This window comes from Eschrichtius robustus, chromosome 7 (genome assembly GCF_028021215.1).
Source record: "Eschrichtius robustus isolate mEscRob2 chromosome 7, mEscRob2.pri, whole genome shotgun sequence".
In the NCBI taxonomy this organism is placed as follows: domain Eukaryota; kingdom Metazoa; phylum Chordata; class Mammalia; order Artiodactyla; family Eschrichtiidae; genus Eschrichtius; species Eschrichtius robustus.
In genome coordinates, this window is record NC_090830.1 from 138,540,201 (window position 1) to 138,564,794 (window position 24,594).

At 58.9% G+C, this 24,594-nt stretch overlaps 1 protein-coding gene across 21 annotated transcripts in view; it reads left to right on the plus strand.

The window, feature by feature from the left end:
• The window catches only part of JAKMIP3 (Janus kinase and microtubule interacting protein 3), a 104,206-nt gene that overhangs the window by 43,468 nt on the left and 36,144 nt on the right, over positions 1-24,594 (plus strand). For 13 of the 21 annotated variants that reach the window (XM_068548776.1, XM_068548774.1, XM_068548779.1 and 10 more), the window contains 4 exons: positions 2,653-2,881; positions 16,711-17,208; positions 22,782-22,997; positions 24,459-24,578. In XM_068548776.1, coding sequence (XP_068404877.1) covers positions 2,747-2,881; positions 16,711-17,208; positions 22,782-22,997; positions 24,459-24,578 — 969 coding nt within the window. In that variant the 5' untranslated portion in view covers positions 2,653-2,746. The remainder of the gene's footprint in view (positions 1-2,652; positions 2,882-16,710; positions 17,209-22,781; positions 22,998-24,458; positions 24,579-24,594) is intronic. The other 8 variants (XM_068548782.1, XM_068548783.1, XM_068548787.1 and 5 more) reach the window with 4 other exon arrangements.

Genomic DNA, 24,594 nt, shown 5'->3' on the forward strand with positions numbered 1-24,594 from the left:
CACCCAGCATCCAGGCTCCGTGCAGGCGGCCCCGCCTGCTGTGACCTGTGACCCCCATCCCTGCAGGATCCGTGCTCGGCCCTTGGCCCGTCAGCTGCTGTGAGGGCCCACCCTGGGTGGGCAGCTTGGGCTTCACGGGCGGGCCCGAGGGTCTCAGCCAGGGAGGGAGAGCCCTTGGCAGAGAGCGGTGGGGCTGAGCCCTGGTGAATGCAGCCCCCGTGCTGATCCAGGCCCACGCTGGGCAGACGGGGTGGTCACAAGGGCCCTGTCCAGTGGGTGCCCGTGGTGTCCTTCTCAGACGGCCCCGCTGCAGCCCCTCAGGCCTGCGCTCCCACTGGCCAGTCACGGGCCTCCTCGGACGAGAGCACAGCCCTGGCACGAGCCAGCTGGAGCCCCCGGCGTCCCCGAGGTGGAGGGCTCCACAGTGCTGGCCGAGACCTCACCACTCCCAAGGCCTCTGTCTCCCCTCCGTCCGCCCTTTCTGTCTCCCAGGGTGGCAGGAAGGACCTGGAAGCATGTGTTACGTACACAGCATCCGTGAAGCTGTATGTAATCATTGCAGCTGGTGCTTTGTGGGTGTGGGTGTGTGTGCGGCGAAGCCACGGGGTGCAGAGAAGCACGTAACAGGGACCAGGGGACCCCGGAGCCGCCCAGGCCCGCGTGGCCTCCAGGTCACGGGAGCCCCGTCTCCCCCTGCTGTGGACGGTGGTGCCCGTGGGGAGGTGTGGTGGCTCCGTCTACCGAAGTGCTCGCTATCCGAAGGCTCAAAGCGGGTGCGTTCAGTACAAATAGGATGCGGGCGAGAGGGGGAGACCCCCGTGCTGCTCCCCGGGAGTCGCCCTGAAAAGCGCCCCCGGAGGACGAGCATGGCCCGGGCAGGAGGAGGGGCCCTGGACGCCCTGCCCCGGCCGCGGGCGAGTGGGACCCCTCACGTGCTCCCAGCGGGCTCTGGGGAGATTTACTTTGTCCACACTCATCTCCATAAATAATGAGGTCAGGACACTCACCGTCTTTGTGCCCAAATGGATGTTGGAGGAAACTGTGAACCTGCCTTTAGGGAGCTGCCAGGCTGGGGCTGAAGATCCCTCGCTGCCTCGAAAGCTCTCGGTGCTGGGAGGCCAGGGCCGGGGCAGGGGCCGCTCAGCCCCTGGGGGTCTGAGCCAGCCAGAGCTGACGCCGTCTGCTTCCAGCCCTCGGGAGGAAATGAAGGCGGCCTGTGCTCTGGCCCAGCCAGAGGCTGGGTGGGCGGTGCAGGGGCCTGGCTGGGGGGCGGGGCGCGGAGGGCCCCTCTGCTGCCGTCCCGTGGGGCGCCCCAGCTCCGGCGTCTCCCTCAATATTAGCCTGCCCTCGGTGACCTGTTAGACGGCTGCGGTTGCTGCCTCTCTATCCAGGAAAGGCCTGCAGAGTTTCATTTAAAAATAAGTAAAGAATGACAAGCCCACTTTCAGAAAACATCGAGTAAATAGCAGCTGGGGAGGAACGCAGCCAGTGAATCGCACAGGCGCTGGGAATTCACTGCGATCTGTGGCAGGACACGGGGAGGCGGGCGGGTAGGGCCGGGGGGTGGGTCCTGGCACAGTTGCTCGTGAGACGGCGTGGAGAACAGGCTGGAGAGGGTCACGGGGCGGGGGGGACGTAGGGAGGGTGGGGCTTGGTCCAGGGGAGACGCTGTGAAACTGGGCCTGGGGACACTGCAGGGCAGCCATGGGGCCAGGTCCCTACTCACAGAAGGCTGAGGGCTGGCTGACGGCACAGCCCCCCACCCAGAGCTCCTGGCCAGCGGGTCCCAGTGGTCCCCCAGGACCTCCCAGACCAGGCCTTGAAGAGCCTCACCAGGTGGACGGGACCCCCTGTGCACCTCAGCACGGGTGTCTAAAGCACAGGATGGAGGCCTTGGGGGACACTGGGGACACTCTTGTATCTCTCTGTGCAGGTGAGGAAACTGAGGCACGGGGTGTCGCAGGGAATGAGTGCAGAGCAGGACTCAGCCTGCCTCTGCTTTTTCATCCAGGCAAAGTTGGTGGAGGCACCCATTTCCCACACTTGCGCTGGCGCTAGGACACAGGAGGAGGGAGGGGCAGCCCCAGGCCTGGGGGCAGCGGATTCGGGCATGGGGCTGGGTGATGGATGAGCCGGCCCGGGGCGGGGCGCTGGCTCCCAGGGTGGTCCAGGGCACGTGCTCACCCGCTGAGGTGGCTCGAGCACCTGGGCTGAGGGTGTGACCCCTTCCGAGGTGAAGTTTATAGGCCCCGTGGAGGGGCCCAGGGGTCCCAGCCGCCACTCCCTTTGGTGTTTCTAACCCACTGTTACCGTCAGGCTGCCACACACCCTTGTGTGAAAGGCGGGCCTTAACTTTGGGTCCCCGGTGTCTTATTCCAAAGGGGCAAAGAGCAAACATTTATTAAGCGCTGGTTACATGTGAGGCGGGGGACTTGCTCCTGTTTTGGGGGAGGTCCCCGTCAGGGGTGCTGTGCAGAGCGCAGAAGGCCCCTGCGGTCCGGGGCTGTGACCTGGCGGGCAGTCAGGCCAGCACCCTCAGGGCAGCGCGGGGCCAGCCATGACCCTGCCAACCCTGCCCACCCTGCCCACCCTGCCCGCGGCCCCGCGCTCAGGCCGGCCACAGCCTGCTCACCAGGTGTGCTTTCTCTCCAGGTGAGTGAGAAAATGTAGCGGAGCCCCAGCTCGGCGCGCACAGCCCAGCCCGGACGAGCGTCCCGCCCCGAGCGCCCCTCGGGCCAGCCTCACCATGTCCAAGAAGGGCGCGGGCGGCCGAAGCAAGGGGGACAAGGCAGAGGTCCTCGCAGCGCTGCAGGCCGCCAACGAGGAGCTGCGGGCCAAGCTCACCGACATCCAGATCGAGCTGCAGCAGGAGAAGAGCAAGGTGGGCCCCCCGTGCCCCCCACCGCCTCTCCACGCCTTCCCGGGCCCCCAGGGTCTGCCCAGAGCGGGGTGGAGCCAGGTCTCTGCAGATGTGCCAGCCCAGGGGGTCCCCGGGTCCCAGCGGCTCTCAAGGCAGCTCAGGAGCACAGACAGCTCTGGGGAGGGGGCTCCAGACCCACAGGGGAGCGTGCGGACATGGGCCTGACCCCGTGGGAGCAGCCCTGGTCCTCAGCGTGTGGGCCAAGGGGACTTGTCCAACCGCACCATCCCTGGAACGGTGCTGCTTCCCCCTGAACTGTGCACAGTGGAATTTAACCCAAATATAACAGCCCCAAAGCAAACAGCCAGGCCCAGGGCTCAAGGCTTCCAGGTGTTGGGAGACAGCTCTCCTAACCGACCCACTAGGAAACGTGGGTCGCAGACCCCAGCAGGCCCTACCTGGGCAGCCCTGTGATGACCCCCTGCCCCGGCACCCAGCCCTCGGGGGTCCTTGCAGCCTGCAGGGAAGGCTGGGCTTGTGCTGCGGCTGAGGGGTCCTGGTCAGAGGATGCCCTCCCCGCTCAGTGCCAGGCCAGGCCCGGGGGGCCGTCCCCTGACCCACACTTCCCTCCCTGTCTGTCACCTCTGTTCTCTCCTCGCTCCCCACCCAGGAGCCACTAGGAAGTACATGGGCTTTTGGGAAGGAGATGCAAAGAAGAGAAAATCTGGGGAGAGGGAGGCGTGGGGAGGGGAGAACGCCAGCGCAGGCTTCTCCCCCGGAGGGTTTGAAAGGTCCCTGGCTGTGGTCTGGCCGGCATAATGGCCCCCCAGCCTTGCCCTCCTGGGAGGCGCGGTCGGGGAGGGAGTCACGGGAGGTGGGGGCCAGCTGCTTCGCAACCTGCTGGTTAAATCACAAGAGTAATGGTATTTTGTGACATGTGATGATTATATGGAACTCAGATTTCACTGTCAGTAGATAAGTCGTTAGGACCCAGCCCCGCCTGTTCATTTACACATCGGTCTGCAGCTTAGTAACAGCAGGGCCAGCTGAGCCACAAGGCCTGAAATACTTAGCGTGTGGCCCTTTACAGAAAAAGCGTGCCGGCCGGTCCTGGTCACCTCCCTCCCTCCTAGGTCCCCTGCTCTGTGAAAGGGGACAGAGACAGCTCCGGGCACAGGGCCTCCAGCATGGACACTAGAAGGCGGCTGTCACAGTGACCACGTGGCCGCTCCCGTGGCCAGGCCACCTCGCGGGGCCTGCAGGAGAGTCAGAGCCTGCTGAGCACCCACGGTGAGGACCCAGGGAGTTGGGGAGCATCAGTGCAGCACCTGCTCTGTGCCAGGTGGTCGCAGAGCCAGCAAGGACAGCCCAAGGGGCCCCGGCACGCTGCCTGGCTGGAGCACGGGGCAAAGGCACGAACAGCAGTGGCCTGGGACGGAGAGTTGTCCCCGGACGCAGAGAGCATCTGTTCCGTGCCCTAGAGGCACGTGGGCGCTCCGAGCGTCTTGTCCTGACCAGACTGTAGGGGCTGCGAGGCCACGCCTCGGGCATCACTCTGGCCCTCCCCCTCCCCCGTTTGCAGATGAAAGAGAAGAGGGGCCGACTTGTTAGGAACCTAATGATAATGAAACCCTTTGTTTTATTGGGTAAAAATATAATAGCAATTGTCTTTTCAATGCAAAGAAATGCCATGTGATAGAAATCACTAAGTAATAGTACTTTTGCCCGAATCTCCAGATTCTGTCTACCATTTACAGCAGCAACATACATATTCCATGTGCAGCTTTATCAAAACCCATCCATCCTGCGGCGGCCCAAGGGGGCATGTGCCGGCCCCTGGCTGGCCAACAGGCCGAGTCTGGCCGGGTCGGAGCTCGCAGCTCTCCCTGGTGGCAGACAAGAGCCCTGGGCCTGGCATCAGAGGCCCTGTTATTTATACAAGGTGTACTTACTGTCTTTTGAGAAGATGATATAACCTCTTGGTTCAAAACTCCAAAGGAAGAGAAGAAAAGGCCCAGCATCAGGGAGGCTCTCTTCTTCGAGTCCACGCCCAGGTCACCTCCCAGAGGGGTTCAAGTTACAGTTTCTTGAACGCACCTGTGTGTCTCTTTTTAAAGCATAAATGACACACGCTTCTGAGTCCCTTTTTCTTCTCCCCTTCACCATGTGTCTGGGAGGCTGGAGCTCTCGAGGGTTCCTTCATCCCACTCACATGGTCCAGCACATGTGGCAGCCCTGTGGTGAACACCCCTGTCTGCGTGTCCTGGACCACACGTGCAAGAGCATGTGTGCTTGCACTGTGACAGTGACCACAGCAGGGCCCATGAGAATGCAGAGGGCCCTTTGGGGAGGTGGACGCAGTTGGAAGCTCCAGGACTCAGATCCACGTCGAATCCACGCTGGGCTGGGTTTGCTGCCCGAATGCAGGCTGCTCTGGCCGCACCAGCCTGTCAGCGTTCCTTCCTACAGGCACCCTCGTTGCCCCAGCTAGAAAAGGACTCTTATCTTTTTTACCTCTGCCTGTGGTTCTTTCTAGTTAAGGCCCCTTAGACTGTGGTTTCCAGACTTCACTGTGCATCAGAGTTTCCTGTGACTCTTGTTGAAAACACAAGACCCTAAAAGACAACCTCCTAAATGGGAGAAAATATTTGCAAATGTTATGAGTGATAAGGGGTTAATACCCAAAATATATAAACAGCTCGTACAACTCAACATCAAAAAAACACACAACGTGATTTTAAAATGTGCAGAAGAACTGAATAGACGTTTTTCTAAACAGGAAGTGCAGATGGCCAGCAAGCATATGAAAAGATGCTCAACATCACTAATCCTAAGGGAATCAAATCAAAACCACAGTGAGATATCACCTTAGGCCTGTCAGAATGGCCATCATCAAAAAGAACACAAATAACAAATGTTGGTGAGGATGTGGAGAAAAGGGAGCCCTTGTGCACTGTTGGTACGAAAGCAAATTGGTGCAGCCACTACGGAAAACAGTATTGATGTTTCTCAAAAAACTAGAAATAGAACTACCATATGACCCAGCAATTCCACTCCTGGGTATATATCTGAAAAAAAAAACAAACCAAAAACACTAATTTGAAAAGACACATGCACCCCAATGTTCACAGCAGCATTATTTACAATTTCCAAGGTATGGAAGAAACCTAAGTGTCCGTCAACAGACGAATGAATAAAGAAGATGTGGTACATATATGCACAATGGAATATTACTCAGCCATAAAAAAGAATGAAATTTTTCCATTTGCAGCAACATGGATACACTTGGAAGGCATTATGCTAAGTGAAATAAGCCAGACAGAGAAAGACAAATACCATTTGACATTGCTTGTATGTGAAGTCTAAAAAATACAACAAACTAGTGAATATAATGAAAAAGAAGCAGACTTTCAGATGAAGATAACAAACTAGTGGTTACCAGTAGGGAGAGGGCCAAGGGGAGGGTCAAGATAGGGGTAGGAGATTAAGAAGTACAAACTATTATGTATAACATAAATAAACTGCAAGGATATATTGTACAACACAGGGAATGTAGTCAATATTTTATAACTATAAATGGAATATAACCTTTAAAAATTGCAAATCACCGTATTGTACCCCTGTAACTTAGATAATATTGTACAGCAACCATACTTCAATTAAAAAAGGAGAAGAGAGGAAAAGCCCCATAGGCCCACGGCCTCACCTTCTGCAGAACTGAGCTCTCCGAGCCCCAGCTGCTCTGAAGCCTCCGCTTTGGGCTTCGCTGCTGAGAGCTATGTCCCTGCAGGTGTGGCCATCAGTCCACCGGGTCCTGCTGCCACCCCTCTCCTCTCCCCGCCCTTCTGCCCCCCCTCCCCCGCCTCCTGGCTGAGCTGGAGTGTGGGGTGGAGGGAACAGTGCCCCAGGGGCTGAGGGGGGACGTGCCATCCCAGGGAGCGCTGGCTTTCCTGCAGGAAGACACACCCAGGTGGTGTAGTAGGTGATGACCCCTCATTTCTTTGCTCAGCCTCCAGGGCCTGTGGCTGGCCCAGAGCAGGTGTGGGGGGCAGTGGAAAGGAGTAGGAGGGGTACAGGTAGACCAGGAACGCAGGCCCGGCCACGAGACCTGAGGACATTCTCTGAGCCCTGCGTCATTACCTGCCCCCGCCCGGCCTCCCGGCTCCTGCTGGTGCCTCCCAGCCAGACCTGCACGTTCCCAGCCAAACAGCATTTAGAACATTCTAGATTTTTTTAAAATTGTATTTATTTATTTATTTTTGGCTGCGTTGGGTCTTCGCTGCTGCGTGCAGGCTTCTCATTGCAGTGGCTTCTCTTGTTGCGGAGCACGGGCTCTATGCACGCGGGCTTCAGTAGTTGTGACTCACAGGCTTCAGTAGTTGTGGCTCGTGGGCTCTAGAGCGCGGGCTCAGCAGTTGTGGCACACGGGTTTAGTTGGTCTGCGGCATGTGGGATCTTCCCGGACCAGGGCTCGAACCCGTGTCCCCTGTGTTGGCAGGCGGATTCTTAACCACTGCGCCACCAGGCGAGTCCCAACATTCTAGATTTTTAAAAGTGTGTGTGTGTGCGTGCGCGTGTGTGTACAGGTACCTGCCACCCGGCATTAGCACGTGCTGTCATTTTGGATTTGAAGATGAATGAGCCGGAAGCTGGCAGACCCGCTGCCCGCCCTTATTTCCCCCGCACGGTCCTGGGTCTGAGCCCAGCCTCGCCCCACACCCACCAGGAGGCCTGGGCCTCCCTGAGACCGAGAGCAGTAGCGCTGGTCCCACGGGGCAGCCATCATGAGGATGTGGGCTCAGACATGGGCTCAGCTCACGTGAGGTGTTCAGTGGCCCCTGACGCGGTACCCAGGGTGGGGGTCCTCGGTTTCCATCACTCCATCCCCCCGGTGGGCGGTGAGCTGGGAGCAGCTCCTGATTTCCTTCCCAGAGCAGGGTGTACATGCCGTGGGAACTGCCTGCCGTGTTTCCTCTTCGGTACTTACCTGCGTTTCCCTCCTCTCCCTGCCGTCAGTCCAGTAAATAGAAGATGCGTCTGTGTTATCCTTGGAGTCTCTCCCGGGAGGGAGTCTCTCCCGGGAGGGCGTCTCCTGCTGTGGCCGCGAGCAGGGCTGCACCAGGACCACAGGCAGCTCCCGGGGAATCTCCTCGGTTCTGTCTGCTCAGCCTAGAGACGGACGCTTTACCCCAAACACGCGTTGGGTGGTTGGTGCCTACACCCTGGCCAAGTGGGGAATAAGATGCGAATTCGATCTTTACGGCAAATGCTAACGACGTCCGCCCTCGCCATCCTTCTGAAGTCTTCGCATGTGTTAACGTCATTGTTATAACCGCAGGACAAATGTGTGCGGCCAGCTCCGTGGACTTGGAGCCTTCCGTCCAGTTTCCAACACATTCCAGATGCTCCTGCAGCACCCAAGAAGGAGGGCCTGGCTCTGGACCTCATGATGGAAGTGGGTGGACAGCCGGAGGGACCCTTCCCCGGCCCCCAAGGGCCTGGACAGAACAGGGGTGGAGGTTCTCATGCCCCAGGGGTGGTGAAGGCAGCCTCAGAACCGGGCGCCAGCTCCCTCCTCTTCCTTATTAGGGACTCAACACCTCGTCTTGCAGGTTGCGGTTTCCAGGGTCAAGAATGTCTCTGTGGAGCACGGAGAGACGCCAATGTACGTGGCAGCCGCGGGCTAAGCGTTGAGGATTTCAGGCCCATGGTTAGTTCATCACCAAGGAGGACGTGCAGGAATTGAGACTCGACAGCAAAGAATGAAATTATTTAAATAAAAACAGGCCTCTCCTGTTGCCAGGGTGCTGGAGATAAGTGGGACCAACTCGGATGGAGACCCTTCTGAAAAGAGGGAAGAGCTTAGCAGGGAGAAGCTCCGAGGGAAAGGCCTCTCGGAAGCCCCATCCAAGTTAACTCCACGTTGTCCTAAAGAGGGGGAAGTACTGGGATCCTTGAAGCGGAAAGAAGAAAGAATCATAGCGACACGACGCCCCCGTGTCTCCGTCACCGGCTCAAGGAGGCTCCGGCTCTAGGCTGGGCACAGAGCAGCCCCTGCTGCCTGCACCCCTGGGTCCCTCCTACAAGCCATGCCCCCAGCTTGGCCTGGAACCGTGTGTGAGGAACAGAGCAGACACACCCAAGCGTTACACCTGCTGTTACGAAACACACTAGTCCTAACTGGGAGGAGGGGACCCCATGGGGGGAACCCTGTGCTGAAGTCCAGCCACCCCCCAGGCCATGGACGGCCACTCAGGAAGGACTTACCGAGCACCCTGCCCCCTGGACAACGTCCAGGTGGAGGAAGACATGTAAGAAACAGGAACTGGGCAGCCGGGCAGGGTACAGCCTACAAGCTGACATGCTGGGCGGTGGTGTGGTCACTCTGCTCAGCAATCAGGGAGGGCTTCCTGGAAGAGGTGGCCTTAAACCAGCCGGGACAGGGAAAGTGAGGAAGCGAAGGTGGGAATGAGGGGGGCTCCCATAATGCAGCCGGCGGCCAGGAAGGGCAGCAGGAGAGGTGGCCCAGGGGTCAGGCCACGGAGGGCCATGCAGGTGGGAAGGGCCTAAAAATGTACCGTCTGGACCAGGACATTGGAGAGAGACCGAGACCCACAGGGCACCATGAACTTGGTTGACAGCTGCCTTCAGACTAGGTATGTCCTGGTCACCAGGTCAGCATGTTTGTTACCGTTAAGTCATGCGAAAAAAGCGTGAAGGTCATTGTCTTTCCAAAGCTAGGTGGGTGATGTAGATGCCAGCGTGTTGCCTGTTTCACAATGAGGAGGGGTACAGCGGGGAAGCCGAGAGGGGGAGACGGAGAGCAGGGAGAGGATTCCACGCCGGCAGTGGGAGACCATGTGCACGCGGGGCTGGGGCCCGAGGCCGCTGGGACGTCTGCCCTGTCCCTGGAGAGGAGTGGGTGGGACAACACGGGAGTGATCTCCAAATCGGCAAATCCCAGTTATGCCCCAAACTCCTGTGGGAAACCCCTTCCCCCCACACCCACACGGGAATGCTACGTCCTCGCAACAGCTCCAGGGGGCACGCCGCAGACTTAGACTTCTCGTCTCGGTGGACAGAGCCACTTGGGACCTTGTAGACAAAAACACTGCAGAAAAGAACACACTGAAAAAAATAATGAGCCAGAGGAAGAATGCGTCCCCCTCCAGCTGATAACCTGGGAGACCAAGAAGCAGGACCAAGTGTCCAGGAACCTGGCCCGACATACGGAAGACCACAGGCGACTCACAGCGCCAGGGTGCATGAGGCTCGTGGGGAGTCAGGGGTCGCATCCATTTATTCAGAGGGAAGCTCTGTTACACGTGAATCAGGAGTGGGACTGCACCCTTGTCCCGTCTGTACGCGCACCTGGGCCGGGGCACCTGGCCAGGGAGGGGGAGGGGCAACACCAAGCAGACCATCCGACGTGGCGGGGCTGTGGATTCTGCTCTAGTGTCTGTTCCTGAAATGGACCCCGACTGTAGAGCCGTCGTTGTTGGAGGTTGGCAGGAGATAATGTTTCTAGAAGTAAGACCACAGAGGAAAACATCCTTTTTTTTTTTTTTTTTGGATTTTTATTTTTATTTATTTATTTTATTTATTTTTTTATACAGCAGGTTTTTATTAGTCATCCATTTTATACATATTAGTGTATACATGTCAATCCCAATCTCCCAATTCATCCCACCACCACCACCCCCTGCCCCCCACCACTTTCCCCCCTTGGCGTCCATAGGTTTGTTCTCTACATCTGTGTCTCTATTTCTGCCCTGCTACCGGTTCATCTGTACCATTTTTCTAGGTTCCACATATATGCGTTAGTATACGATATTTGTGTTTCTCTTTCTGACTTACTTCAATCTGTATGACAGTCTCTAGATCCATCCACATCTCTACAAATGACCCAATTTCATTCCTTTTTATGGCTGAGTAATATTCCATTGTGTATATGTACCACATCTTCTTTATCCATTCGTCTGTCGATGGGCATTTAGGTTGCTTCCATTGCCTGGCTTTGTAAATAGTGCTGCAATGAACATTGGGGTGCATGTGTCTCTTTGAATTACGGTTTTCTCTGGGTATATGCCCAGTAGTGGGATTGCTGGGTCATATGGTAATTCTATTTTTAGTATTTTAAGGAAGGAAAACATCCTTGCTGGTAGAAAAGTGATGTGTCTAAAAGTCGCTTGTGAGCAATGAAGTAGGATCCCTCCCAGGGGCACTGTTTTATCCATTCAGCTTAAACCTCTGTAGGCCCCTGAGCTGTCTCCAGGGCCCTGCACGTTTGTTAACTGGCCTTTTTTTTTTTTTTAAAGTATTTATTTATTTATTTATGGCTGTGTTGGGTCTTCGTTTCTGTGCAAGGGCTTTCTCTAGTTGTGGCAAGCGGGGGCCACTCTTCATCGCGGTGCGCGGGCCTCTCACCATCGCGGCCTCTCTTGTTGCGGAGCACAGGCTCCAGACGCGCAGGCTCAGTAGTTGTGGCGCACGGGCCCAGTTGCTCCGCGGCATGTGGGATCCTCCCAGACCAGGGCTCGAACCCGTGTCCCCTGCATTGGCAGGCAGATTCTCAACCACTGCGCCACCAGGAAAGCCCTGTTAACTGGCCTTTGAGAGCTCCAAATGTTTGCGGCATTACAAGTGGTGGCCGTTTCCACCCAGAAACGGGTGTTGCATGGACCGCGCCAGAGCCCTGGGACCACGAGGCACGAAGCTCTTGGCCGCAGTGCCCAGCGCACCCTGCTGCCCGGCACTGAGCGTGGAGTGCAGGGCGCACCTGTGGCCGGTCCAACGCTGCCATTAAAGAGATGCACCTTCTTTCTGCAACTTAAATCAGCAACAGCACAATCTCAGCTTTTAAACGTAATTTGATTCTGATACCTTTTCTTCTCATGAATAACATCTGACAAACTTGACAAACAGCATCTCCATTCTGTTCAGCAGTTTGTCGGTGGAGGACCGTGTCCCCAGGCTCTGTCTTTCCGGCATAACGACTGCCCGTCACTCGCAGGGACGTCCCGGTCAGGACCGTGCGTGTGGCCGCCCTGTCCTGTGACGCCTGCTCTGTGCCACGTCTGTGCTGGTCACGAGCCGGGCGTGGTCCATCCTCGTGGGGCTGTGGTCTGGCCTGAGCACTGAAGCCGGTCTTGACCAAGGACGGTAGCACGGTGGTGTCCACCGCTGCTGAAACGGCCGACCTGCGAGCTGCCTGAGCCATTTGGCTAGTCGGCTGGGTGGGGTCCCGCCGTGCCGGCGCCCCACCCGCTGGGAAAAGGCTGCCTCAGCCCCATGTGGGACTCGCTAGTGTCCCCCCATCTCCAGCCCCAAGGTTCTTGTTCTTGTCCAGTTTCCAGGTCTGCCCTAATGCTGTCTGGAGTCCCCTCCTCGGCCCCTGAAGAGTCCCAGGCCCGTGGTGGCCTGCTGGGCCCTGGTCCAGCCCCCATCACTCCCACTTCGCACGGGGCCGCAGCACCAGGGCTCCCACCACGGGCTGACCCCGAGGTCCCGTGAGGGGAAGGTAGGAACATCCATCAGAAGCACATCCGGACGTCCAGCCATTCCGTACGGTCGGGCTGCCGTCTGTTTCCACCTGGCAGAGGGGCTCGCTGGGCCTCACGGGATGGGACCCGATTCCGGGCAGACGTGAGTGGGAGGAGGGCATCCTCAACCCTTTTATTGGATGCTGAGGAACAACTGGTTTTAACTGTCCTTCTCACACATTTCACAGCCCCAGAGAGCACACCACAGCTAGGGTTCCACAACCCGTGTGTGCGCGTGAATGTACACGCATCTGTGTGTGTACACACGTGTACGTGTGTGAGGACAGGTGTACGTGTGTGTGTGTGTGTGTGTGTGTGTGTATTGGGGCCTGTCTGGAGTGATCGGCAGAACTAACAGGTCTGGCCCCGCGTTCCCGCAGCCCTCCCAGCTCTCCCCAGACTTCCGGTTAGACCCCAGGGGTGGAGCCACGACAACTCTCCTCCTTGGCCTCACCTCAGACTCACCTGGACAGGAAATTTAGAAGGAGTCCCAAGGCCCAGGCCACCCCTTGCCCCACGACAATATGTCATCATGTTGGGGTGTGAGATGCAGGCGCCCGTGTTTTTTAAAGCTTCCCTGGTGCTGCCGTGCAGTCAAGGTGAGACCCACTTGCCTGAAGGGTCTTTGCCCAGAAAAATTCTTCTCTGCATCGGAGACTGTGGGTTAATTTCCAGAACTTCAATGAGAACTTTGGAGTTTGGAGGAGAAGCTGTTTATTCACATGCAGGTTTGTGGAGCAGACAGGGTTCCACAGGGAGGAGGAATCCTGACGACAAACCCACCCTCCCTCCATCCTCCCCCTCCCCCTCCTCCTCCTTTCCCCCGCCCCCTCCCTCCATCCTCCTCCCTCCCCCCTCCCTCCCTCTTCCCTCCGACTCCCCTGCCCCCTCCCCTTACCCAAGTGAACTTCTCTCTGAAAGGGAAAAGAGACAGGCCAGTCTGTGAACAAGGCAGCGAGGGGGAAACGTGCTGAAAGATAATGATAAAAACGGGTGCTTATTTGCAGGAGTTTATGGTCTGCAAGCATGTTCCTGTGCTTTTCTTACTTCCAGCCTCTGAGGAGGGTACAGTGAGGCCGAGGTTATCACAGAGCTGCTGGGAGCTCCTAAAAAGTTCTGCATCATGGACAGCTGTTTGAGCTCAGGGAGCCGGGTCATGTCGATTGATCTTCAATTTTCAGTGCTATTTGGGGCCAGGAGCCTTTGACCCCCTCCTCCCCAGCACACTGTGTCCTGTGACCTCTGCTCACTGCCTCTACTCTGCCCCTTTCCCCCTCCACCCGCTGGAGCCGCACACCTGCGCACACCCTGCGTGCCCGCCATCAGCCGGTCTTCGTGGCCAGGGGAGCTTGTCGGTTCGGCTCAGACACTAAGGGAAGGAATTCACGGCCCCTTAGTGGACGGAGCCTCAGAGAGGAGAGACGCAGTGAGCGCGTGGCAGAGGCAAGTACCGGTGCACTCACGGGCGCCTCCTGGCCGGGTCCCAGGAAGCCACCGGACTGGTCCTCATGGTCGGTGCCTTTGCTCAGAACTGCATGTGAGTGAGCCCAGCTGAGCACCAATTCCCAGCCACAGAAGCGTCTCCCGGGACCCTCACTCGTTCTGCTTGTTCTTCTCTCCTTCAGCTGCCAGAGCCCTTCCTCTCCAGCTTCCGGTAACCACGGTGGCCGTCGTGGAGGCAGGGGTTCCAAAGGGAGCCCAGCCGTGCTGTTGGCTCTATCAGAGCCAATTGCTCCAGCAGCACTGGGGCTGCTGCGGGGACGGGCACGGAGGCCGGGAGACCGGGAGGCTGGGAGGCTGGGAGGCCGGCCCCGTGTCGGCTCGCCAGGCCTTTCGTGCAAGTGTGATGTGGGCTCTGGCAGACACCTATTCCACAACAGGGTCACGGGCACTGGACCGAAGGATAACCGCAGGCGGGCGTGGTCTCCATTTTCACTCCACACGGCTTAGCTCAGAGTCAGGGTTAAACCCCGTCTAACCCTGAACCGTTCTGCTGACACTTCTCTCTCCTCCACTCTCTCTCTCTCTCTGCTCCAGACAAAACAAAAATCAAAACACACCTCTATGCTATGATACATGCTACGTCATTTTTCTTTTCTCTGCTGGTTCCCATCCAAGAGGGTGTCCTGAAGGTGGGTGTTACGTCATCCATCAAGGGGAGAGGAGCTGGGCTCTGGATCTCAGATGCGGGTGGCGCTTCTGGCTCCACCACGTCCAGCTTCAGGACCCACTCTGCCAACCCTCCGCACCCCACCCGCCGTAGGGACGGCAGTACCTCCCGCCCTGAGTGGGTTCTGAAATGGCACCAGGGGCTCCCCTAGAGAGTCACCACCCCACACGACTGAGACATACCCCCCCTCCAAATCTTGCTTTTCTGGGTGCCTTGAACTCAATTTAAACTGGACAAAAGGGAGATTCACTTAAATGGAAGATGAATAAATGTCTGTCTGCTCGAGGCTTTCAGCAATAGCCCAGCTCTCCAGGCAGAAACCCAAACAGCTGGGCCGGGCTCACTCTGCCCCGTGTGCCGCTGGGGCTTGTCAGGGGCCCCGGTTATTAGAGTTTCTGCAAGCATTGCAGGGTCTGAGCCATCCTAAGGGAGGCTCGGGACCGAACCCCACTGGACAATAGGACTGCCCGTCGGGGTGCACCAGCTGAAGGAGTCAGCGTCCCAGGTCTGCCCTAAAGGGGGAAATAACAGAGGACAAGGTGGCCACGGCCCCCACCTGCTCCCGGGGAAGCCGGCCCTGGCAGGGGAGGCAGACAACTCAGCCGCAGAGAGAGAGAAATAAGGCGCTTTCGGGAGTGACGACTGCTGTGAAGAAAGTGACACAAAGTAATGGGGTCGGTGCAGTGGGCCTGGGAGCTCCTGACCCCGCGAGTCTGCAGAGGCTGCCGGCCGAGCCCGCGGGAGACCACTCGGGGCTGAAGCTGGGCCGGGCTGGGCAGAGCAAGCCAGGAGGGTGGCAGCAGGCGCACGTCCAGGGGTCGTGGGGTCAGAGCCTACACGGCTCTGCGGGGAAAGAACACAAAGCACAGGGCATGGGGCCTCATGGAGCAGGGCTGCGGCCCATACCTCGTTCTCCCACAAGGATGCACCCCGTGGGTGGCACGGGGTCTTGAAGATGGCGCCCTCTTTCCTGGGGCTGGGAGATGGTGCTGCTTTTATTCTAAATGCACCGGGAGACGGACGGAGAAGAGGGTCACACGGGGACCAGAGTGGTGAGCTGCGTGCTTCCTGAGCTCTCTCCGTGGAGAGTGGGTGGTGGGGAAGGGCGGTAGGAGGCGGCGGAGGCCTGGGGGCCATGGGGGGGGCCGGGGAGGTGACAGACACGCGGTGCACCCCTGCAGGTGGTGGTGGCAGGACTCGCTGACGGGTCTGGGGTGACGTGAGCCGAGGACGACAGCCCCACTCGAGGGGCACGGACTGAGAACACATCTCTGAGGCTGGTGGGGGGAGCGAAGCGGCCCTTTGGACACGCTGAATGTGAGGAGTCCGTAGGGGGCTGCGCTTCTCAGGGTTCTGGCAGGAAGCGGGGGGCACCCTTGGTGTGTCTGGGGAGGGGTGGCAGGGCTGTGAGCTCAGGCATGCCTCCAGTGGGCTCTTCCTGATTGTCTGCCCCTCGCCCCCCATGTAGACCCGGGGCAAATCCGGATCCCAGCCATTCTTTCATCCCCTAAATAGATTTTGAGCGCCGGCTTCATGCCACATGGTGTGTCGTGGGGTCATTCAGCCAAGGTCAGAGCTTTCGGATGGAAATAAACCATTCAGTAAAAAAACCTGAGTGTCCCCCAAAATCTAGACATCAGACATCATGTAGACAGACAGTACAGCTGCCTAGATCGGTTTCTCCATTTGCCAAGAGTGTCGCAGAAGGTAAGCGAGACGTCCCTTTGTTTGGGCTGAAGGGGGAGGGGCTGACGCCATCTGGAGGGCAGGAGCCCGCACCCCCCTGCTCCCCACGGGCTGTGCCCATTCCTCGGCAGATTCATTTGAGGTGAGGGTTTCACCCTCCCACGCACCGCAGATTTCCGGGGGCCCGTGTGTCTGCGATTTTACTTTCCAGGCTAGCGGGGCTTCCGGGCTTGACGCCTCTGGGTACGTGTTCACGCTGTCCACGAACAAGGCTGGATTCTGTTGTCGAGGCGTGTTTTAATGAGCCATCCTCGAATAGACGGTCGCTCCCACGTTTGCAAGAAAGACCACCTTTCCAAAACTTGCCCTTGGGTTTCAGCAAACGCGGAGCTTGGCTCCCAGACAATGGGCGTTGCAGAGCTTGGCTCACAGGCGTTGCTCTGGTGTTGCAGGTCAGCCGGGTGGAGAGGGAGAAGAACCAGGAGCTCAGGCAGGTGCGCGAGCACGAGCAGCACAAGAGCGCCGTCCTGCTCACCGAGCTCAAGAGCAAGCTGCACGAGGAGAAGATGAAGGAGCTGCAGGCCGTGCGGGAGACGCTGCTGCGGCAGCACGAGGCCGAGCTGCTGCGGGTCATCAAGGTCAAGGACGGCGAGAACCAGCGGCTTCAGGCACTGCTGCACGCCCTGCGTGACGGCGCCCCCGACAAGGTGCGCACCGTGCTGCTGTCCGAGGCCAAGGAGGAGGCCAGGAAGGGCTTCGAGGTGGAGAAGGTGCGGATGCAGCAGGAGATCTCCGAGCTGAAGGGGGCCAAGAGGCAGGTGGAGGAGGCGCTGACGATGGTCGTCCAGGCCGACAAGGTCAAGGCCGCAGAGATCAGGAGCGTGTACCACCTGCACCAGGAGGAGATCTGCCGCATCAAGAAGGAGTGTGAGCGGGAGGTCCGCCGGCTGGTATGTGCGGGCGGGGCGCGGGGCTGGGGAGGGGCGCGGGGGGCGCGGGGCGCGGGCAGCAGGGGCAAGGGGCGGGCCTGCTTCGGCCTCGCTCTCGGGCAGGGTCCCCTGCACGGCGCACCTCACACCCCTACGGTTGGTTTGCAGACTCCAGAGAGGCCAGGCTGCTAAAAACAGCGGGATGCGTTTCAGAACTCACCACAGTCAGCGCCCCCCCAGGGCCTGGGAGGCTGCAGTCCTCTCCCCTCCGCCCACCCAGCTTTCCTTCCCAATTCCAGCGTGGCCACAACACGGCACCTACAAAGGAACCCCCCTGTTTCCTGGAAAGGGTTTCTGAAAGGTTCCCCTTCTCACAGCCCCAAGTTAAGCTCAAGCCAGGCAGGGGCTAGTGTTTGATGGCATGAGTCCCACACTCCATAACTAGCAGGTTCTGCGGTCTGTGAGCTCACTGGACCCAGAGAGGCGAGACCAGAGGCCCACGGCTGAGGGTCATGGGCCCCAGGCCCTCCTGACCTTCCCAAGCTGTGCACTGTCTGGGAAAGCGGCGCCCTTTGCAGGTCAGGAACTTCATCGGGTGCAGCCTCCTGGCTCCAGAGACCAGGTGCCCAATATATGCGTGTATATATATATGTGTATATATGTCTCTGTGTGTATATTTCACATATATATATCTTTCAGATGTATATCATTGAAGACATACATGCCTGATAGCAAGAAGACTAATACTTCCCTTTTGAGACCCCCCCCTCCCCACAAGAGTCCCACAGCTCCGTGTCCGTCTCACTTAGCCCAGTGGGGAGGGAATGGGCGGTGGGGTCACATTCCACCCACCGCATCTCCCGCCCCTTCCACCAGGTGTCGCTGTTGGAAGCCGGTCCACAAGGTGCCGCCCCGCCAGCATCAGGACCCAGCGCCCCTCCATCCACCTCAGCTACTCTTCCCAGAGCCCAACCATATTACAGAATATACAAAATAATTGTTTCCAGTTTTTATGGGCTATAATGCACATACATCACTGTCTAGGTTTAAAGTGTACAACACGGTGGTTTGACTTACGTTTATGTGTGAAATGATTACTCCCAGGAGCTTAGCATCCATCAGTTCATGGAGACACAATAAAAAGAAAAACCAAAAGAAAATTAAAAAATTTTTTTCCTTGTGATAAGAACTCTTAGGATCTACTGTATTAACAGCTTCCATATATTTCAATACATATCAAAGTTCTGTTTTTGTGCAATTTAAAGCAAATAATGAAAAACACACACGAAGTCTCAGCGGCGTGCCCAGCACACAGGAGGTGTTCCCAGAGCGAGGGCCACAGTGAGCGCCCGTTGCCGCCACCCGCGAGCCCAGCATCATGGCACAAGCCTCCCTGCCAGGGCCCTTTCTCCATTGCGGCGCTGCCCCCATGGTGCCCCCTTGCTTAACTGAGGCCCAGCATCTCCTCGACCTTCTCGTTTAGGCTCTAGCTGGTGAGAGCATCCTGGCCCCTAGACCCGGCTGTGGATTCAGGGGTAGCACCCGGCCCAGCTGTGCAGACACGTCTGAAGTGACCATGACTGAGGCCAAGAGTGATGCCCCAGCCCGGGGGGATGGGCGGCCTTGGCTGGGAATGGGGGCTCCGGGGCATTTTCAGAGAAGGCGGGGTTGGAAAGAGGGGGAGTGGGAGCAGGGCTGGAGGGTGGAAGATGTGGTCCAGAGGCGGCCCCACCTAGGGGCCTGGGGCCAGGTCTGAGGAAGGGACCTGGTTTGGAGGGGAGGCGGGCTGGGGGCTGTCCAGAGGCAGGGCCTGGCCCCGAGCCACAGTGCAGGGCCAGCAGTGGTCAGGGTGCTGCGGGCCAGAGGAGGGACGTGGTCCCGGGTCCCAGCACAGCCACGGTGCAGCGAGGTTCACTGACGCGGCCCCAGGGATGACCGTGCTGACGGCCGTCGGGGGTCTCAGGGCTCCCGCACAGAGAGACCCCGTCTACAGTTACCTTGGAAAATATTTGGCAATCCCAGTTTCTTACAAACGTCAGGCAAAGAGTTGCTGTTTCCCCAGCCGTGGCACTGGCCCATCCCGGGGTGTGGTGACGATTTCCCTGGGTCTGGGAGGGAGGCACATGGTTCCGGAAGGTCAGAGGTCCACCAGTGCTCAGGGAAGCACTGGCCTGGGGGAGACGCGGCCTCCCCTTCCCTGTGCGCCACCCAGCGCTGGACGCCGAACCAGGGCATGTGTGACCGCAGGAGTGGCCGTGCAGCAGCCAGTGCCAGACAGGGTTGCAGCCGAGTGAGGGCCAGCCCGGGGGCCCTACTGCAGCCCAGGCACAAGGCCGGAGCGCGGTGGCCGTGGGCAGCCTGACCGGGAAGCCAGGAGCGTGCAGGGAGGTCCGCGCCCCCGCGTCCACGTGTGGCCGGCGCCCCGTGCAAAGAGTGCTGCTTGTAGCAAACCTGGGGCCCGAATTCCCTGCACCCTGGGGGACGGGAGCCCCGCCTGTAGATGGGTCTCGCTGGCAGCCTGGCCCAGGGAGGAAGGGAGGGGACCTCAACAAGCGGCGGCCGCTTTGCAGAGAACACGACCACTCCCAAGTGGCCAAAAGCAGGAGACTCCCCTGCAGCACCTGGGTCAGTCTGGTTGGAGTTTCGGGGCCTGGCCCCTGCCCGCTTGCCCCGGCTCTTCCGGCCCTTGTTCTGTGGCTCCAGCCAGTTTGGGGTCCTCTGGGTGTGGCTCACAGGGTCTGAAGGGGAGGCTGTAGCCATCTGTAGCCATGTCAGAGAGGCCGGCAGGCAGCGGGCTGGCCCTGGTGAGGCGTGAGGCTGAGGGCCCCCGCAGGGCCAGGCGTGGGCAGGAGCGGGATGGCTGGGCTGGGCCAGCGGTGAAGGGCCGGGGAGCTGTGGAGAGTTAGGTCCCTGCTTTGACCCCGGGACCCTGGGTGCTGGCCGGAGGTGTGGCACCCCGTGAGAGCACAGAGCTCTCAAGGAGAAGCTTCCTGGAGGGTGGGGACGCGGCGGCCGGCAGGCACGCCCAGACAGAGCCAGGGAGGCCCGGAGCCGGGTGGGCTGCAGGGCTGCAGGAAGGACTCGGGGCTCAGAGGTGCTTCTCACCGGCGGGGCTCGCCTCCGAGTGCCCGGGGGGATTCAAGAGGTGACTGCAGGATTAGGGCCTCCCTGCAGAGGCCCAGGCCTGTTGTTTTTAGGGCTTCCTGGATCTTACAGAAGGGAAGCCTGGAGCCCCAGGAGGCTCTGGGGCCACCTCGTCAGCCGTGCCCGGCTGCACAGTGACCCTGGAGAGACTCGGTCCCGGGGTGGGGACGGGGGGGCTCCTGACCAAACTTTCACCCTGTCAGAGTGGAAGGGAAGGAGGTGGTTCGCTCCGACTTCCTCCGTGAGCTCAGGTGCGTCCCCATCGTCCCAGCAGGCGGGGAGGGGGTGTGACTCTGGGCCCCAGGCGCAGCTTCGGGCACATTCATGCTGTGCTGTTATGGAATCGGGGGATGTCTGTAGAGCATTCGCTAAAATACCAGCTCAGATGGTTATTAAAAATTCTATAAAACCAAAGAAGTACAGGCAACACCAACTTCAGCTTTCTCATAAAAACCTCTGGTGTGTGATGCTACCTCCTCCCCAGCTGTCTGGGCAGCTAGTTAGCGTGGTTAAGCCCGTACAGAGACTGCTGTGAGGGGGCGTGGATCCTCTGCAGGTCAGGAGAACAGCCCAGCTTTCCCGCGGCCGCCCGCCGAGGCTTCCCTGGCCATCCCGTTACCCGGGTTTGAATGTGCTCCCCGAGCTGAAAGCAGCCCCCTGAGTGAGGTGGGGGCCCCAAGCATCCGCCAGAGCGTGTCTCTCCTCGGCTGGGTGTGCCCGTGGTGCACACGCGCCTCCTTCACGGACGGGCCTCTGTGTCTAAAGCAGCAGGACCGGGAGATGTAGGAATGTGCCCTTGGCTGAGACCCTTGGCATCTCGGGCGCAACGAGGCCCCCTGGGATCTTAGAGGAGTTTCCATCTTCAGAAATCAAATCCCCCCCTCGGTGGGGTGGAAGCAGCCGCACACATTTCCTTGGTGGGCAGATCTCAGAGCTTCACCTCGGGGTGGACCGGCTAACTTGGCCACGTTACGTGGCACGTACAGTGACTTCCCTGGGAGGTTGGCTTCCTGGTCCAAACCATCTGTTTAAATAGCTGATTTAAGTGAGAGAGTGGAGACTTGTTTTCACGTTTCCTGATGAAGGAAAAATGATGTGTCTAAAGTGTCTGTGTATGACTGTAAATGTGAGACCAGAGAATATAGCTGCTTCTTAATATGACTTTATTTTCACCGGCCTCTTTGCTTCCACTAACTGAATGGGTTGCCTCTTTCCACTTTGCTGTGTGCTCCAGGCGATGGGAGTTTAGCAATTAAGGATTTCTTTTCTTCTGTTCAGTGCGACGCTTGCCTGTGAATTCTGTGATCTGGGCTAATTAGACATCTCTACTCTTTGTTCCAAGCTGACTTCGGCAGATGGCTGATTTATTAAGTTACTCAAACCTTAAACAGCAAGCAAAGCAGCAGGATATCCTACCCTGCTCTGCTGTTTGAAATACGTTTTAAACCGGGTCTTCTTGTCAATCTGGTGCCATTTGTAATGACACCCCCAGCCCCCGAGCCTGTCTGTCTAAAGAATGGGCCACACGGGGCCCGTTCCGCCTGGCCCTCCCCCCAGGGCAGTGGGCTGCGCTTTGGTCAGGGCCGCCCCTGTGGCAGCCGGGAGGGGCCAGAGGCCAGGCGCAGCTGTGTCTGGAAGGGCTGGCGGCTATCAGGAGGTTGACACTTTAGGGAGAGGGGGCCGGGCTGCAGACCCCTCACAGCCACCAGACGCCGTGGGCACCCTGTCCTCCCGTCTGGAGCCTGCTTGTCCAGGGACCCCCCCCCGCCCCAAGCCTCAGCTCAGAGGAAGCTGAATTAAAAATGTGGCTTTGCCTGCGAGCAGTCGGGCAGCGCCCCTGCTTTCTACCCGCACCTTGGAGCCAGGGGAGGACACGTGTGTTGGGCCTACACACCGTCCAGCCTTCCCAAGCCAGGCGCCCGCAGAGCAGTGGGAAAGAGGCCGAAAGGGCTTTCGGGCCCCCGGCTCCTACTTCTCTGTGTTCACAGCCCGCCTGTTTTAACACAAACCTTGCTCATCCTACTGACGGGGTACAGGAAACTCGGGGCGCCCCTATTCTGCCTGACGTGCAGCAGAAGGCGGAGGGTAGAGGTGGCCTCTCCGGACCCTGCCGGGCAAGGGGTCCCCGCAGGCCAGACTGGGAGAGGGGAGTCCCGCCAGGACCCCGGGGAGGCTGGGGAGGGGTGTGTGGTGGAGACGTCCAGGGAGGCGTCCTGGGCTCCCCCAGCCTGGTCTGAGCCGGGGAGTCACGTGAGGCCTGGGTGGCGGGGCACGGCTCTCGGTCCAGGGCCACTTGCTTTGCTTCGGGTCTCAGAGCCCGAGATGCCGGCAGGGCTGCTGCTGCGGGGGCCCCTCCTGACGCTGGTACGAGAGTCACTCCACCTGTTTCTGTGGTAACTGCAGATCTGTACCCTGCCTTCGTGTGTGATTGTGTTCTGTTCTCCTTGTAGATGGAGGAGATAAAATTTAAAGACAGAGCAGTCTTCGTGCTGGAGAGAGAGTTAGGGGTTCAAGCCGGGCATGCTCAGAGACTGCAGCTCCAAAAAGAGGCTCTAGATGAGCAGCTGTCCCAGGTCAAAGAGACCGATCGGCACCTGGGCAGCCCCAGACGGGAACTTCCTCACGCAAGCGGTGCAGGAGACGCCTCAGACCACTCGGGAAGCCCTGTAAGCACCGCCCATGCTTGGCCCGGCGACCCAGAGTCACAGACGGTGCTGCCCGTGGCTCATGGCCCCGCGGGCAGCTCCCTGGGGAGTCCAGAGCCCAAGCCCTCCTGCCCTGGCGACACCGACCGTGTCTGCAGCCCGCAAGCCAGAGGGACCCTCAGCTTCTCTGGCTTGGCTGAGAGGGCCCAGAGACTTCCGTCTCTTCCCTTCCTTGTGATGTAGCACAGCACAAGCCCTCCTCTGTCCCCTTCCATGGGCCCTGCCCGAAGCGTCAGGCTTCTAGCTGCACCCACCTCAGCTGCCGGGCCCCAGGCTGCGAAGGGTCCCTGCCCTCGCTGGTGGGAGTTGCCGCTGGGCTGCTCCATCGCCGCACGCACGTGGGCTTTGCCTCGCGGCCCAGGGCGACCCCCTGCTCGCCCGCCTCTGGCTTTGACCCTCCCGCAGTGGTTTCTGCCGCTCACGTCACCAGTTGCCCACCCACCGCTTTCCGCATGCCCATGCCGCTTTCCGCTCCTCGGGCTGCATGACAGCGCAGGGGCTGTGGCACCATCCACTTCCTCACGGCCGCTCCTGATTCAGAGCCCCCTGAGGGGTTCCGGGAATCCGGGAGGGAGTCTAAATTCCACGGACCCTCGACGCGGTCCTTCCAGGTCTGCCCCCTCGCCTCTCCTGCACCTGCTGAATGAGGAACCGTTCCTCGGTCCTTCCTGGACACGTGTCTGTTTGCTTTGAGGACAGAACCGCATTTGAGCCGAGCCAGCCCTAGGACAGTGACATTTCAAGAATAGAGCATGACATTTTATAATCTTATTATAAATGGCTTCACTGGACCAAAGCCAGCTCCTGCTCTGGCATTCGATAGATTCCGTGAACTCCAGAGAAATTCGGAAGCCAGATCAAAAGGTTTTCTCTGATTTTTCAATCAAGCTCTAGCGGTTCCCGAAGTGACCTTTTAGAAACTAAATTTGAGGGACCACTTTTCTCGGGAAACCCACTTTTGAAATTCTAAGTTGAACACCTTTTCCTGGGCTCACGTTATAACACGAGGAAAATTATGCCCCGACTGCAGTGCAGGGCAGGCCCCCCTCCTGAGAGCTGCAGCCGGCAGTGGCCACATGAAGCATGGTGCTGGTTTCCGGGGTTTTCTCGGCGTCACGCAAACCTGCGGCACCTGCATCGGCACGCCCTCGCCCCCGTATCTGCATGCCCTCGCCCCCCACATCTGGATACTTCTGGACATTTCTGCCCCTTCATCCTGTCCCCAGCGTACAGTTCGCAGTGCCCACGGCGCTCGAAGCAGCAGTTGCCGGCCCCCAGGAGGGTCCACACCCACCCCCAGCTGTTCGGAATCACGGGCGATCATGACGCAGAAGTGCTTTGGTTTCCGTGGTGTGTTGAGATTTGCAGTGGTTTTTGTGTCTGTGTCTAGGAACAGTTATTTGCAGTTGATTTTTGTTTTAGGAACAGCAGTTGGATGAAAAGGATGCTCGGCGTTTCCAACTTAAGATTGCGGAGCTGAGCGCGATCATCCGGAAACTCGAGGACCGCAATGCCCTGCTGTCGGAGGAGAGGAACGAGCTGGTGCGTGGCAGCGGGG